General features: G+C 38.9%; 1 protein-coding gene and 1 pseudogene across 1 annotated transcript in view; both read right to left on the reverse strand.

Annotated features, from left to right (window-relative positions):
* Window positions 1–6,196: 6,196 nt before the first annotated feature.
* LOC101658604 lies at window positions 6,197–6,999 on the reverse strand (annotated as a pseudogene).
* A 6,274-nt stretch (window positions 7,000–13,273) lies between these two features.
* CCNB3 (cyclin B3) overlaps window positions 13,274–16,642 on the reverse strand; it is a 70,162-nt gene continuing 66,793 nt past the window's right edge. The window contains exons 7-10 of the mRNA XM_045288270.1: window positions 16,286–16,441; window positions 14,993–15,142; window positions 13,704–13,837; window positions 13,274–13,488 (exon numbers count right to left, since the gene is read on the reverse strand). Of these exons, the coding sequence (XP_045144205.1) occupies window positions 13,422–13,488; window positions 13,704–13,837; window positions 14,993–15,142; window positions 16,286–16,441 (507 nt within the window). The 3' untranslated portion in view covers window positions 13,274–13,421. The remainder of the gene's footprint in view (window positions 13,489–13,703; window positions 13,838–14,992; window positions 15,143–16,285; window positions 16,442–16,642) is intronic.

Below are 16,642 nucleotides of genomic sequence, written 5' to 3' on the forward strand. Positions count from 1 at the left end.
AGATAAACAACAATGAGTTGATAGAAGAAAATGTTCTGAAATTGATTGTGATGATGATTGCACCACTCTTCTTGATATGATTGAAATAATAAATTGCATGAAGGAGCCTAGTGGCCTAGTGGTTACATATTGGGCTACTAACCCTAAGATCAGCAGTTTGAAACCTCCAGCTGCTCTGTGGGACAAAGACAAGGCTTTTTACTCCATAAAGAGTTACAGTCTCAAAAATCACAAGGTCGCTATGAGATGGCATCAACTTGATGGCAGTGAGGTTAAATTGTATAATATGTGAATAACATGCCAATAAAACTACTAAAAATTACAGCCAAAATAGAACATGGAAAAATATACTAAAAAGAATCAGTCAACCATTTCAAGAAATAATATACTATGTAGAACAAATGGTATAGAAGAAAGATGTCCCAGATACACCAAAGACTTCAAAAAACAAGGTTCCAGGAAGTGACACAAGATGAATTGAAATGTTTCAACAAGATAGTGAAGCACTGGAAGCACTCACTCATCTATGCCAAGAAGTTTAGAAGATAGCTAGCTACCTGCCAAGTGACTGGAAGTGATCCATATTTGTTCTTATTCCAAAGAAAGATGACCTAACAGAATGCAGAAATTATTAAATAATATAATTAATATCACATGCAAGTAAAATTTTACTGAAGATAATTCACAAATAGTCTCAGCAGTACAGAAGCTTAAAGCTGCCAGAAATTATATAGTTTGCTATATTCAGAAGAGGTTTTGGAAGATCAATGCTGACAGTAGATAGACCGTGGCTAGCAGAGAATATCACAAAGGTGCTTTTTTGTGTTATATTCACTAGGTAGACTCTGTGGATCATAATATACTATTGATAACTTTGAGATCAATGGTCACTTCATAAAATTTAATTATGCTCATGCAGATCTTGTATATAGACCAATAGGCAGTCAATCCTTCAAATGCTGTTGTTGTTGCTGTTTTTAAGTGCCATTGAATTGGATTGGTTAAAACTCATAACAACCCTATGTACAACAGAATGAAACACTGTCCAATCCTGTTCCATCCTCAGAATTGTTCCTATGCTTGAATCCATTGCTGCAGCTATGGTGTCAGTCCATCTCCTTGAGGGTCTTCCTCTTTTTCACTGTCCCTCTACTTTACCAAACATGATATCCTACTCCAGAGACTGATCTCTCCTGACAGCATGTCCAAAGTATGTGTGGTAGTTACATAATTTTATGTCAATGTAAAGATATATAAAAATGTAGAGGTGGTATTTAACCTGTCAATCAGGTCACAACCTGATGGTGCCTCCTTGTGTGCATGGACTTCTCATAAGGCGGTCCCAGGGAACCTCCCTGTATAATTATTCCTTTATATAAAGCTCTTTCTTAGACATATGTGAGTGTCATTTGATTTTTTTCTCTAGCCAACCTGGCCTACGTGAGGAGTGTGGTACTAGAGAAACAAATCAGGAAGATGGAGTGTAGAGGCTTGTCTGATCTCTGCCTTATCACACTTATTCTTTGGCTAGCTGGAGGTCCAATAGGGCCACACTGTTTATACAATTGTTTTCTGGAAAGGACATGGGAAATAAAGATTTTGATTCTTAGAATTTATCTTTTGTTATTTCTAACTGAAATGTCACATGAAAAGGTAATGGATGGTAAACGGCAACTTTGCAGGTGAAAACACCTTTTGAACTTCTCTGATATCATGTTGCTAAATCCAAATACCTGACCAAAGGGGTGCCCTGGCTTGATCCTGGCTTAAACCTGGGGCCATATTGCAAAGGAATGGAATAGTTTAGATAAGAAAATATTAAATTTAACTGTTTTAAGAATTGTGTTTAGGATCTAACTGTAGTAGGATTATCCTATTTCTTATACCTATTATTTTTAATATAATAGGTGATAGAAATGAATAATGGGAAGTATCTTAAGCCATTTAATTGGATGTTAAATGGGTATAGGAAATGCCTGCAAAGAATGCTTAGAAAAGGTCAGCCCCACCCAGTACCTTGAGTGCTCAGGATATTTGCATTTGAAAGACTTGACATTAGAACTGTTGGCAGATGGAAGGAAAAAACTGGAACCACTTGGCTCTTTGAATTTTTAACTAGTGGTTTACACCTGAAGTTATAAAAATCTGAAGTCAGTGAAGGAACTCACCTCTCTAGGACTGAATGTTAAAGGGAACCTGCAGGCACCTGAAATGCTCACTAGGTGACCACCTGGATATAGTTGTTGAGTAGAAATGCAGCATAAGAGATATGGGTTGAGTCTGACCATTCACACCTGTGGACCTGGTTCACAGGGACTAGAGAGGAGAATGGGTTGGTTGGTATGAACTTTAAGGAGTTGTATGGAACCTGAGCCTATGGCATGACCTACACCAAGAATGGTTGAGAATTTACAAAGGGACCCATGGTTGAGAGGAGAGGCTAAGCAAGGTAGCCCACATTGAGCTGACCAGAACACGACCAGATGAAGATAATATTATTGAGCCTGTGAATGGGTACATATTGTTGTTGACTTTATGGATGGCCTTCTATGATTTGACTTTGCTCATGGATGCAGACTCACAACGTTCCAATTAGAATGAAAATTCTTCACAACAAAAAACATGTTTGTCTCCTCAGAGCACTGGGTTGATAGAAATTGGATACCCAAATTGAGGGAGAGATGATGGCATGAAGTGGCTGCTTACAGACTTTCATGAGTGGGGTGAGATGTTGATAGGATTATAGGATTGCAGTATAGCTAGCTTGCAATTGTTAGGCATAGGCTATTTTTGTTTTTCCCACTTATAGAATATTATGTTTAAATGGAGCTGGCATATTTTCAGTTCTACACATTTTAGTTTTAGCCTGTTAATCACAAACATGATTTTATTATTGTTTTATTTTAAAATTATGTATGGCTAAAGAGTTGAGTAAAGGTGTCAAGTTGGCAAGGGGTGGCCTGTGGTAGTTACATAATTTCATGTCAACTTGAAGATATATAAAATGTAGGGGTGATATCCAATATGCCAATCTGGTCACAGGCTGATGGTGCCTTCTTGTGGACGTGGCCTTCTCATAAAGAGGGCCCAGACAACCTCCCTTCACTCTCCTGCTTTCCAGTCACCTTGGGAGCTGCCAGACTGTGCACTCCCACTGGCCTGTGATCTTCTTGCACTTTGCATCATTGCATGTTGTTGGGCAACCTGAGGAGGGACTTGTGGACTAGTACTGAACTTATGGGCTTGAGTTAGACTGAGCTAGGATGCTTTCTTGATATATAATTACTCCTTGATATAAAGCTCTTTCCTACTTATATGTGAGTTTCTCTGGATTTGTTTCTCTTGAATGTTGCATCCATGATCATTGATTGTAGATCCAAGCAAGATGAAATCATTGGCAACTTCATTGTTTTCTCCTTTTATCATGATGTTACCTAATTGTCCAGTTGTGGGAAATTTGGCCTTTTTTACATTGAGTCATAACCAGGTATCCTCAAACTACAGCCCGCAGGCCACGTGCAACCCACCGAGGACATTTATCTGGCCCGCCGGGTGTTTTTGCCCCGTTTGTTTTTTTCAAAATATGTGCAGTGTGCATAGGAATTTGTTCATAGAGTTTTTTAAGCTATAGTCCGGCCCTCCAATGGGTCTGAGGGACAGTGACCTGGCCCCCTGTTTAAAAAGTTTGAGGACCCCTGTATTAATCCATGCCGAAGGCTACAAGTCTTAACCTTCATAATCAAGTGTTACAAGTCCTCCTCACTTTCAGCAAGAATGGTTGTGTCATTTTCATATCCAGTTTATTAATAAGCCTCCCTCCAATCCTGATGCCACATTCTTCTTCATGTAAGCCACCTTCTCCAATGATTTGCTCAACCAACAGATTGAATAAATATGGTGAAAGGCTACAACCCTGTCACACATCTTTCTTGATCTTAAACCATGTAGTATTCCCTTTTTCTTTTCATATACCTTCTCTTGATCCATGTACAAGCTCCACATCTGCAATTCCATTCTTCTTAAGGCTATCCATAGTTTGTTATGACCCACACAGTTGAATGCCTTGGCATAGTCAACAAAACACAAAGAACATGTTTCTGGTATTCTTTGCTTTCAGCCAACATCTATCTAATATTAGCATTGATATCCCTTGTTCTATATTCTCTTCGGAATCTAGCTTGACCTCTGGTAGTTCCTTCCCTATAATGTATTGCTGCAACTGTTTTTGGATGATCTTCAGTATAATCTTACTTGCATGTGAGATCAATGATATTGTTCTATAATTTGAGCATTTTGGGCCACCTTTCTTTGGAATGGGTACCAATATGGATGTTGTCTTGTTAGTTGGCCAAGTAACTGTCTTCCAAAATTCTGGGCATGGACAAGTAAGTGCCCCCAGTGCTTCATCAGCCTGTTGAAACATTTCTATTGGTATGCCATCAATTCCTGGAGCCTTGTTTTGGGATTATGCTTTCAATGCTGGTTGAACTTATTTCTTCAGCACCATTGGTTCTTGCTCAAGGACCTCCTGAAATGGTGAAAAGTTGTCTAGTTCTTCAGGGTAGAGTGACTCTGTGTATTCTTTCCATCTTATTTTTGATGCTTCCTGAATCATTCAATATTTTGCCCATTGAATCTTTCAATATTGTAGCTTGAGGCTTGAATTTTTTCTTGAGTTCTTTCAGTTTAAGATATGCTGAGTGCTTTATTCCCTTTTGGTTTTCTAATTCTAGGTCTTTGCACATTTCATTATAATATTTGGCTTTATCTTCTCGAGCTGCCCTTTGAAATTTTCTATTCAGCTCTTTGATTTCATCATTTATTCCATGTGGTTTCAGAGTTTCTTCTGACATCCACTTTGATATGTTCTTTCTTTCCTGTCTTTTAAATGGCCTTTTTGCTTTCTTCATGAATGGTGGTCTTAATGTCTTCTCACAGCTCATTAGGTTTTCTGGCATTGTGTTCAATGCAGAAAATCTGTTCTTAAGATATTCTCAAAATTCAGGTGGGATAGATACAAGGTCCTATTTTGGATTTCATGGAATTGTCTTGATTTTCTTCAGCACTATCCTGAATTTACATATGAGGAATTTGATGGTCTATTCCATAATAAGCCTGTGGCCTGATTTAACTGATTACATTGAATGTCTCCATCATGTCTTCCCATAGATGCAGTCAAATAGATTTCTGTGTATTCCATCTGGGGAAGTCCGTGTGTATAGTCTTCTTTCGTGTTGTTAAAACGGGTATTTGATATGAACAAGTCATTGGTTTTGCAAAATTCTACCATGCAATTTCCAACTTAGTTTCTATCACAAAGTCCATTATTTTCCAACTATCATTCCTTCCTCTTTGCTTTCAACTTTTTCATTGCAATCACCAATATAGTGCATCTTGATTGCATGTTTGACCAATTTCCACTGAAGACATTGGTAGAAATCTTCAATTTCTTCATCACTAGCTTTGGTGGTTGGTCCATAAATTTGAATAATAATTGTATTGATTGCCTTCCCTCGAAGGCAGTTATATATAACACAGAGTGCTGTACTTCATGATTGATTTTTCAATACCCTTTTTGGACAATGTTTGCCACACCATCCCTCTTGATTATTACCAGCATAGTAAATCATATGATTTTCTGACTCAAAATAACCAGTCCATTTCAGCTCACTAATACCTAGGACATTGATTTTTTATGCGTTCCATTTCATCTTTGATGAGTTCAATTTTTCTAGATTCATACTTCACACATTTCAAGTTCCAATCATTAGTTTATTCGTGCAGCTGTTTCTCCTTTTTTTCCCCAGCTGTTTCTCCTTACTTTGAGTTGTGCCTTATCAGTAAATGAAGATCCTAAAGGCTCCACTCCCACAGGCTTTACCCTAGTCATAGCCCATAGTCAACTCCACTCTGAAAAATCAGCTCATCCTGAGTTACATTTCAAGTGTCCTTGGACGCAAGGGGCCCATCCTCTAGCACTATCTTTGATAATGTTCTACTTGCATTCGTTAGGCCCTCAATATCTGACAATGGTTGCAGCAGTACATTGACAAGTAACTTCCAGATTCAGAAGAGGATGTGGAACAAAGGATATAATTACTGATGTCAGATGGGTCTTTACTCAAAGCAGAGAATAACCAGAGATATATATATTTTTGTCTAACTTGATTATTTAATTAGGTTCTTTGCAAGAAGTCTAGAACACCAATTTGTGAGGATAAATTCCATTTGTGAGCACAAAGATAGCACACATGTAGCCTTGGAGCTGGGGAACATCTCTGATCTTTTCCAAAATTTGTGAGTCCACAGATTTCTGGTCAATCTTGTGCTATTCTGTGATCTCATATTTCCTTTCTCAGTGTCAAAGAACTTGCCTTCTTGGTATCTGGGCTTATGCAGCTTCTTCTTGAAGTACACATCTGCGAGATGTTTGGGTATTTTCACACCACTGATAGCAATTTGGTGGAGAGCCTTGATTGAGGGAAAGAGGTCCAATCACAAGCATCAAGCCACTACCCAACTCCTTCAGGAAAATCACTCTCTTGCCTCGGTGGTGTCCCATCAGGAAGATCAGAATGGTCCCTGGGGTGATGCTGGTACACAGTCTCATGTGCTGACTGAATGGCTTTTTTGCAGTAGCTCAACAGCTTCTGAGGCACATCTTCCATAGGTTAATAAATACAGAAGCATTTTGTGTAGCTTAACCACTGAGGTACCACTATTTTTGTCATCATCAACTGGCTTTGTGACCATAGCTAGGACCTTCTCCTTTTTTTCAACCCTGGATCTGGCCACATGGCCTCTCTGGAATACATGACAGAGTGGGAATACTGGCCAATTCCTCTAACTAGGATGGGGTTTCGATTGCAGTAGTGCTTCCCTTCTTGATCTTTTGCCCTTGATCTTAGCCTTCTTAATTTGGCCACTGGCATTTGCTTTCTTGACTTACAACTTCTTCTCCTTGGTGGCCAGCTTCTTCTTAGCCTTTTTACCCACCATCTTGCATGATGTAAAAATAGTGAGATATAGTTACTTGTGTTTTATTGGCTATGCCAAGACATTTTTGACTGTGTGGATCATTACAAACTATGGACAACCTTTAGAATGATGGGAATTCTAGAGAACTTCATTGTGTGGACCTTGTACATGGATCAATATGAAATTGTGTGAATGGAACAAGGGAATACTGCATGGTTTAAAATCAGGATAGATGTGTGACAAGGTTGTATCCTCTTATCATATTTTTTCAATCCATATGTTGAGTAAATCATCAGAGAAGCTGGCTTATATGAGAAACAGTGTAGCATCTGGATTGGAGGAAGGCTTACAATACATCAAAAATGAAGAGAATTAGCTTATGAAGATAGAGGATTGTAGCTTTCAGTATGGATTACCACTCAATGTAAAGAAGACCACAATCCTCACAACTTGTTGCACCATGATAAGTGGAGGAAAGTTTAAAGTTGTCAAGGATTTTGTCTTGCGTGGACCCACAATCAGTGCTCATGGATGCAGCAATCAAGAGATCAAAAGATGCATTTCATTAGGTTAATTTTCAACACAAGACCTCTTTAAAGTATTCGGGAAAACAAGGGTGTACTTGAAAGTACCATGGACTGCTAAAAGGGCAAACCAATCTGTCATGGATCAGTCTTGGACAACATAAGGCCAGAGTGCTCTTTATAGGCAAGGATGTCGAGACTTCATCTTACATACTTTGGACATGTTGTAAGGAAAGACCAGCCTCTGGAAAAGGACATATTTGGGAAAATGGAGGAGGAGAGAAGGAGAGCAAGGTCCTCAAGAAGATGGATTGACTCCATGTCTGCAACAATAGGCTCAAGAATAGGAACAAGTGTGAGGAGGTTGCAGGACCGAGACATGCTTTGTTCTGTTGTGCATCAGGTTGTTATGGGTTGGAAGCGACTCCATGGGACCTAACAATATATGACAATGTTTCAAATCTATGCATAAGGTTTTCAGTGGATTCTTCCTCTGAAGTGGGGATACGAGTCCGTCTTTGCTGTCTGTTCTTAATTTGGAAACTCCACCTAAACCTGTTCACTCTGGGTGACCCTGCTGGCACTCAAAACACCAGTTACATAGGCAGCATCACAACAACACACATGCCACCACAGAAAGACAAACTGAAAGACAAGTGGTAGATCATTCAAATAGAAGAAGGGAATGTGGAGTGCTTTATATAATGATCCCTGTAAGACATGTGGCTATCGGTATTTTGGGGGGGTGTGGTCTGTAGCTGGACAAGTGATGCATGATAAACAATCTTATGGAGACAGAAACTGGACTGACAGTTCCTGGGGGATGTGGTGGAGGGGAGGGGCAGTGAGCAGGGAGTCAACAGTGACAAGTACAGGGTAAGTGTTCTAAAATTGATGGCAAGCAGTGTGTAGCTTTTCTGGTCATGTTTCATCAATTGTATCTGAGAGAATTTACTGAGAGATGAACAATGGGTAAACATAATAGTGGGGTGGCGGGGAGAGGAAGAAAAATATATGTGTGTGTGTATTTGTTTATATATGTATATATAAACATATGCAACAAGGAAGCAGATGGACTCTGGGCTTTTACTTAAATCTTGCCTCAGTATACACTCATAAGAACAATTTGTTCTAATAATGTGGCATTGTATGATACTCACCTCCCTGAAAGATTGCAGAAGATAAAATGGGTTCATAAGCAAATGTGATGAAGAAAATTAATGGTGCCCAGCTATCAAAAGACATAGCATCTAGGGTCTTAAAGGCTTGTAATTAAACAAGCGGCCACCTAGCAGGGAAGCAACAAAGTCCACATGGAAGAAGCACATCAGACTGTGATCAAGAGGTGTCAATGGGAAGAGGCATCAGAAGTTCAAAAGCACACAACCAAATCATTGTGATAGGCCCAAATCATTGTGGAGGCCCAAGATCCAACTGCAAGATAATTGGTCAGTCCCTCTCAGAAGGGCTACATGGAATGAACAAATTCAGGGTGCGAAATAGCACTGATGAACCACATAACTATCATCTAATTCTTTAAGATTTCTTCCCTTTACCATTAAGGTCTTTATGTGTTATGCCTCATGAATCATGTTAGATTGGGTATGTTTATGTGTATATTTAAGATCACTTGGTACATGGTAGTCAAGATAGTTGACCCCTCAGAGACAGTGGCAGGAGTAATGGTTCCTGAGGGCACAAGAAGTGAGTGGGGTCTGGGAAGGAGGTAAAGGGGAGTTGATAGCATTGATAACCCTACCTAATGGGACTGACTGAACAACAGAATTGTATGTAAAAGGACATATTGGAATATCTAAGATATGTCAATAAAACTACTATTAAAATAATAAAAAATAAAATCAGGAAAGCTGTGCATCAGGATTGCATCTTTTCACTAACCTGTATGCTTGAGTAACTAATCTGAAAAGCTAGACAATGTGAAGAAAAATGCAGTTTGAGGACGGGAAGATGTCTTACTGACAACGTGTATTACATACACAACCTTGCTCTCTAAAAGGGAGGCGGAGTTGAAGCACTTGATGAAAATCAAATGCTGAGTCTTTCAGTTTGGATTATGACTCATGTTAAAAAAACATAAATCTTGACAAGCAGACCAATAGACAATATCATGATAAACAAAGATTCAAATTGTCCAACATTTCCTTTTACTTAGATCCATAATCAATGCTCATGGAAGCAACATTAAATATATTAAATGACTGTGTTGGGCAAATCTGCTGCACAAGACTTCTTTAAAAGTGCTAAAGAATAAAGATGTCAATTTGAGGACAAAGATGTAGTTCATTCATACCATGATATTTTCAACTGGCTCATATGTATATGAAAAGGAGAGAATGAGTAAGGAAGGGTAAAGGGGTAATGCATTTGAATTATGGTGTTGCCAAAGGGTACTGAATGTATCACGGAGTGCCAGGGAAACAAAAACATATGTCTTATAGGAAGTACAGCCAGAAGATTCTTGTACTGAATAAAGCAAGGATGGTGAGATTTCATTATAGGCACTTTGGGCATGGAGAAACCAGTTCCTGGGAAAGAACATCATGCTTGGTAGAGGGTCAGAGATAAAAAAGAAGACCTTCAACAAGATAGACATAGTGAGCTCAAGCATAACAATTCTGAGTATGGTGCAGGACCAGGCAGTGTTTCATGCTGTTCTATATAGAGTTACTATAAATCTGCACCAACTCAAGAACATTCAACAACAAAACAACACGGTCATTGTGGTAGTTATATAATCATTTGTCAATTTGAAAGGATTAGGAGTAAAGGGGTGGAGTCCAGGCTATCAATCAGGTGATAGCTAAAGGGGTCTGTGTATGGGCATGGCTTTCTCCTAAGGATTCTGGGAACTCCTGTATTCCTCCCTGTGAGACATCCCTGAGAAGACACATGGACTGACACTGATGAAATTTTGGGAGCTGGAGAAGCCATGTGGAGACCCCTGCCAGCACTGAGATGCTTACAATGCCTCTGGATCCACAAGACTTCCCACCCACTGACCTGTGATCTTCCTGAATTTGGCGTCATTGCATGTGTTTCGTCAGTCCGAAGAGGACTTTATAGATCGGTATTGGACATGTGTGCTAATATTGGACTTACAGACTTGATCTGGACTGGGCTGGGATGTTTTCTCAATATTAAACTGCTCTTATATACAAAGCTCTTTCTTATACACACGAGTGCATCTATGAATTTGTTTCTCTAGTCAACCCAGACTAACATAGTCATATGTTCAGATGTTTAAGGAACTGTTTCTACAGTGGTTGTACCACTTTGTATTCCAACCAGCAATAGACAAGGGTTCCAAGGGTGAAAGTTTACCAAGCACATCAGATTTCCATTCAACAAGGAGGGCATCAAAGGGGTAAATATGGTAGTTCCAGATCCCCATTCATTGAGTGCCCTCAAAGCAAGAGATCTGAATCAAAGATTACCAATTCTATAACCTTAGGATAACAGTCATCTGCTTCTTCTCACAATAGGGCTTTTCAACTTTTAGTCCAAAGGAATATATCAGTTGCTTAAATCTGCTATAGATGAGTTCAAGGTAAAGTGCAGTTTGTTCACTTAGTGGTGTTTCCATATTGAATCCTTCTGATATGACCTATGAAAGATAATAACATGGATGAAGGGAAAGGCAATGTATAATAAGGAGGAGATTAGCACAGTCTGACTTTTAACTCAAAACGGGAACCCTGGTGGCATAGTGATTATGTATTGTGCTGTGATCCATAAGGTCTGCAGTTTGAAACTACCAGCTGCTCCATGGGAAAGAGAGAAGGCTTTCTACTCCTGTAAAAAGTTAGGATCTTGGAAATGCACAGGGGCAGTACTACCCTATCTATAAGCTTGCTATGAGTCGGCATCAACTCAATGGCAGTAAGTTTGGTTTCAGGACTAGAGTGAAGCATTTTCAAATACCTGGAAAGTTATTACCATTAAGGATTACTGCCAACAGTAATGTTAAGACTGCTTTGAGGTTAGAATTGATGTTCATGCTCATGATCCCTTCTTCTTCACAATCAGTGAAGTAAGAATTACAGAGAGAAATTTGAGTTCTTTCTACTGCAGGGCTCTGGGTATTTCTCCTAGTATTATTTCCTATGTTGTCAACTAATCATAATTCTGTATTGTTTAAAACATTGATTCATGGGATATTTGGGTAAAACCTCACTTCCTCCATTAAACACTTGGTATTTTATCTTAGCTGTTTGCTGGGTTGATATTTCCTTGTGATAGGAGGTGTTGAAAGAGGATGAGGAAGAGAAACTTTGCAGAAAATAGTGAAAAACCAATACTTGGATGACTTCTTCACTTCTCTAAGATTAGCACCATGGTGGTAAGGAATCAGTGAGAGATTTAGATGACCTAGGAACTAATTAGAGGGGCTGTTATCAGTCTTTGCTTCCATTATTTTGTATACTTTCTCCAAAGGTAGTCTCAAATATCCAATCACATTACCCTGCCTTTATAATAAACACTCAAACTGGCCTCAAATTAGTAAGACCTTGACCCTAGTTTTCTTGAGTATAAGAATGAAGATAAAGGCTTATACCCAGTCATGTCCCTGTCAAAATATTCCATGGGGCAGAAATTTCTCTGTGGGACTAAATTATCAATTTGAAACACTGTTGCCCAAGGATCTGTCTTCTGGCTCACAAAGAAGAAATATAAGAATTATTTATTTATTCTTCTGGCTTGAGTACATTTCTCTGGCTAGTTAGAGGGAACTTTAATATTTCATTACTTAGAAAACCACTGTGGACTTTAATCATAATATAGTTGAAGAGAGTTGCCACCAATTCCAACTAGAAAACTTTCAGAATTTTAGACAGATTTTCCCCCCTCACACCTGAGTATTGAAGTAAGTCTAGAAAACTATTCCATGTAATGCTATGATTTCAGTGTCCAAAGATCAACTTGAGACCTTGGATGAAATTGTGTCAGTTTTTTACTAGAAGTTTTGGGACACCTCAACTGATAAAATAAGGGTATAGATTTTTTCCCCATTTTTTCCCTAATACCCAACATTCTAACTTTGACAGAACTCACATTTGCATATTTGTCATCTTATAATGAGGAAATGTTATAAAGATGTTTTAATGTACATGCAGTTTTTCAATGAATGTCAATTCAAAATTTGCTGCCCCCCTCCCTCCCCCAAAAGACCTCCTTTAGCATCTAGCAAAAAGTATAATTTGTGAATGGGAAAGCTAAATGCCCACACTATCAGCTACTCTCAGATCTGAACACCGAGGCCTATCTATTGCGTTAGGGCTCTCTGCTTGGACTGGGCACCATGCTTCGGGTCTTCATTGTAGAGACCCATTTGTCAGTTTACATATAGTTCAATTCCTCCTTCCGTTAGGGCAGTGGTTCTCAACCTTTCTAATGCTGTGACCCTTTAATACAGTTCCTCATGTTGTGGCAACCCCCCAATCATAAAATTATTTTCGTTGCTACTTCATAACTATAATTTTGCTAGTGTTATGAATCAGGTGACCCTGTGAAAGGGTCGTTCGACCCCCAAGGGGGTCGTGACCCACTGGTTAAGAACCTCTGCATTAGGGTAAAATCTCCTAAGAAAGGAGAAAAATCACATAAATTAGACTCTGAGGCATAGCCTGAGGCAAAGAACAAAACCTCACAGCACTTTCCTGGGCAATAAGAAGAGCGGTGAGCCATTTTAACAAGAACAATTTTTAATTAAATTTACAATTCAATATTATGATAATTTTTTTCCTCTTTCATAGAAAACATTTATAAAATTATCAGTTTTGGAAAAGACAAACAAACAAAAAAATGTAAAAAAGCAAACAAAAGACAAATTCAAGTACAGAATACATATGTGTGCCTGGTTCTGATGGTTGCTGCTAGGCTGCTAGACTCATCTCAGAATCAGTTCAAGATCTCTTCCAAATTCAACATGCCCAAGGTGGGTATTTTGGCGACTTCAAAGAAGATTCTGAAAAAAAGAGAGAGTTTTGCTCAATATGAAATAGTCCAAAATGTTCCATGTGACAGGTAGGACATACGGCCCAGGTTCCCGATCATGCTTTAACCCTAGAACACAAAAGAAAATTTTCTCTACATTTTCCCCCTTAAATGAGGCTAGTCTGAGCCTAGTGCTTTAAGGTTTCCCCAGGATTAAATACAACCCCAACCTCAACAGGTACTTACCGGTGAGAATACTTGGAATACACAGTTTTCAATCTTGAGTCACAAGATCGAAAAGTCAGCATGTTGTTCAACTGCCTGACCAAGGGATAAAGATCAGAGATCTTGTAGCCACTATAATATTCCAGGGTAGGAGCCTGGTAGAAGCAACAAGAACAGCAATTTTTACTTTAGGAAGCAGACCCTTCTTCTATCTCTGCGATCCTATCCTAAATCCTTCAATGCCCCCTTTTAACCTATGGTAACTGTTGGTCAAATTTGGATCCTTTTATTTTTCTTGATTTTCTTGATATAGTATTCACATATCAGATATTTCCATGGTTAAATCACATTTAAAATGAGTTACACAGTATTCTAAGCACTTTGTGTATTAGCTCATTTAATCTTCATAACAATCTTATGAGCTCTATTACTCCTATTTACAGTTGAGAAATTAAGGCTCTAAGAGTTTAAATAGCTTCACGTGTTCACACAGCTCATGAGAGGAAAAGTTAGCTTTGAAAACTAGAAGTGGTATTCAAAATATATAATTATTGTATAATGGGTGTGACCAGCACTTTGGAGTCCCAGTTCTGTAGACCCTATGCTAAGTGAGACTCTAACTCTTGGATCGTGAGAAAGGCAATTGAGAGGATTAAGTCAACCAAGTGTTTGCCAATCGGTATAGTAGTATTTCAATGTTTTAACATTTCATTATCATCACTGTCTTTGATTGAATGTTTTTACTAGCATAGGAAATTTCATCCTGACTTTTCCAAGTTCATAAAACTGTGGAGGTTTTTACATCAGTAGCGGGCACCAGAATTTTCTAGGTACCAGGGCAGAGGGATGGTTTAAAAAGGACCTGTTCTGTGTTCTAAAGGAGACCTTATGACATATCCCTCAGGAGAACCACCCCCATAAAGTCATCTTTTGAACATAGAACATATGTCTGCTGCACATGCACCCCAATTTGCCACCAAATGCATAAATGTGAGATTTTCAAAGAAATTTTATGAATAGGTATATATATACATATATATATATATAATTTCCCGTATATACTACCTATAAAAGTGAAAAGCCAGATATTAAGGGAGTTAGATCTCCTGGATACTTGCTCAGTACTTTGCAATAAAATTACTCTCTCCTTCTCAAAGATCAGTCACCAGATATTGGACTTTTTGTGTTCATTAATATTAACAAATTCATAACTGTGGGTATGTGGTCATTTTTCACCTAGTTTTCCACATCTTCTCCCTGAGACAGCACTGTTTTTGAATCCCGTGATCTCACCCCCTATATGCCCATACCCAGTGCTCAAGCTTTTTCATGTAGAGGGCCAGGAGGAAGGAACTAGCAGCTAACTTGGAAGCCCTCTCCTGGATACAGTCGTATTCTTGCAGGGTCATCTCACAGATGAAGCGGGACAGAGTCAGGGTCTTCATGCTGGCATGGAGACACTAAAGGTAGAAAGAAGAGAGTCTCAACAACCAACTTGAAAAGTAGGCAAAGTCAAAAGATTCTGCTATACCCACTCTCTTCGCTTATCTCATCCACGGCCTTTCAAACTATGGCCCACAGGCCACATGCAGCCCACCGCGGACATTTATCCAGCCCGCCAGGTGTTTTTGCCCCGTTCGATTTTTTTACTTCAAAATAAGATATGTGCAGTGTGCATAGGAATTTGTTCATAGTTTTTTTTAAGCTATAGTCTGGCCCTCCAACAGGTCAGAGGGACAGTGAACTGGCCCCTGCTTAAAAAGTTTGAGGACCCCTGCTCTACATGAGACATTTACCTTTCCTGCCTCCATGATTCATTCTAAGGTCCAAGCCCCCAACGCACAGACTCTTTATCGGCAGATTATAAACCAGCTGTGGAATTTGCCACCATTAAACAAATTCTAAAGTGTGTTTGTGGTACCCTTCTATCTGACCTTTTTTGTAAGAATTCTCCTTTGAAGACCCAAAGTCCCCCAACTCTGAGTTTGACCTATTCCATCACAATCGATAATCCATGATGTCAAAGAACTCTTTCGTGTTTGACCTTCTTTTGAAAATTGTTGCCACACACATACATAGACATACGTAGAGAAAAGTAAGTAATTCACATATAGAATACAATAATTATTAAGTTACCTGCTAGATAACCAATACCGAGGTAAAGAAATAGCACATTGCTAGTATCCTCCCAAAATCACCCACTCATATGTTACTACCTGGTTAAAGAAATATTTTCCACATTCCTCCTCCCTTACCTGAAAACTTGATAGGCATGGAACAAACAGAATGCAATTAAGCAGAATGTTGATAATGCATTGTGAAAACTGTTAACGAATGTTACTGAACAAATGGCTGGTTTGCAAAGCATGGGTATAATTTTTTTTTACTGAAGCCACAATAACATCTTTTTTGAAAAAAATATATGACTATGCTTTCCAAACCAACAATTTGACTCCCCAAACTTTATAGTTTGCTAACCTTTAATTGGAGGAGAAACTTCTAGCTGTCCCCTTTCCCTTTTATCACTACTCAGACGTCCATTCTTGGCATACGAAAAACCAACCAGTCACTGAGAGAATGAAGAAGTGCCTCTTCTATCTTACCCTAGCATATCTGCGCAGAAAATGATAGGCAGTAGGGATGTTGATGTCAAAATGGAGGGTTTTCAGTATGCTAGTTTCCATGGCAAGTACCTCATCTCGCTGATAAACATCATCACAGATATACAGGAGGTCATCCACACAAGGTGGGCAGGTCTCCTATGGGGGGAGAAGAGAGGTAGTTACAACAAGCCAAAGAGAGTACTCCGCTTAGAGATGAATGGTAGAGAAGACAAGGCACAGGAGGCAAACAAGCATATCCTAGTGCAGGGGTGCTCACACTTTTTCAGCATGCAAGCTATTTATAAAATGATCAAGTCAAAATGATCTACCAACGACAAAAATGCAAAACATATATTT

Source organism: Echinops telfairi, unplaced genomic scaffold (assembly GCF_000313985.2).
Source record: "Echinops telfairi isolate 266 unplaced genomic scaffold, ASM31398v2 ScPeMD7_19;HRSCAF=73, whole genome shotgun sequence".
NCBI lineage: Eukaryota > Metazoa > Chordata > Mammalia > Afrosoricida > Tenrecidae > Echinops > Echinops telfairi.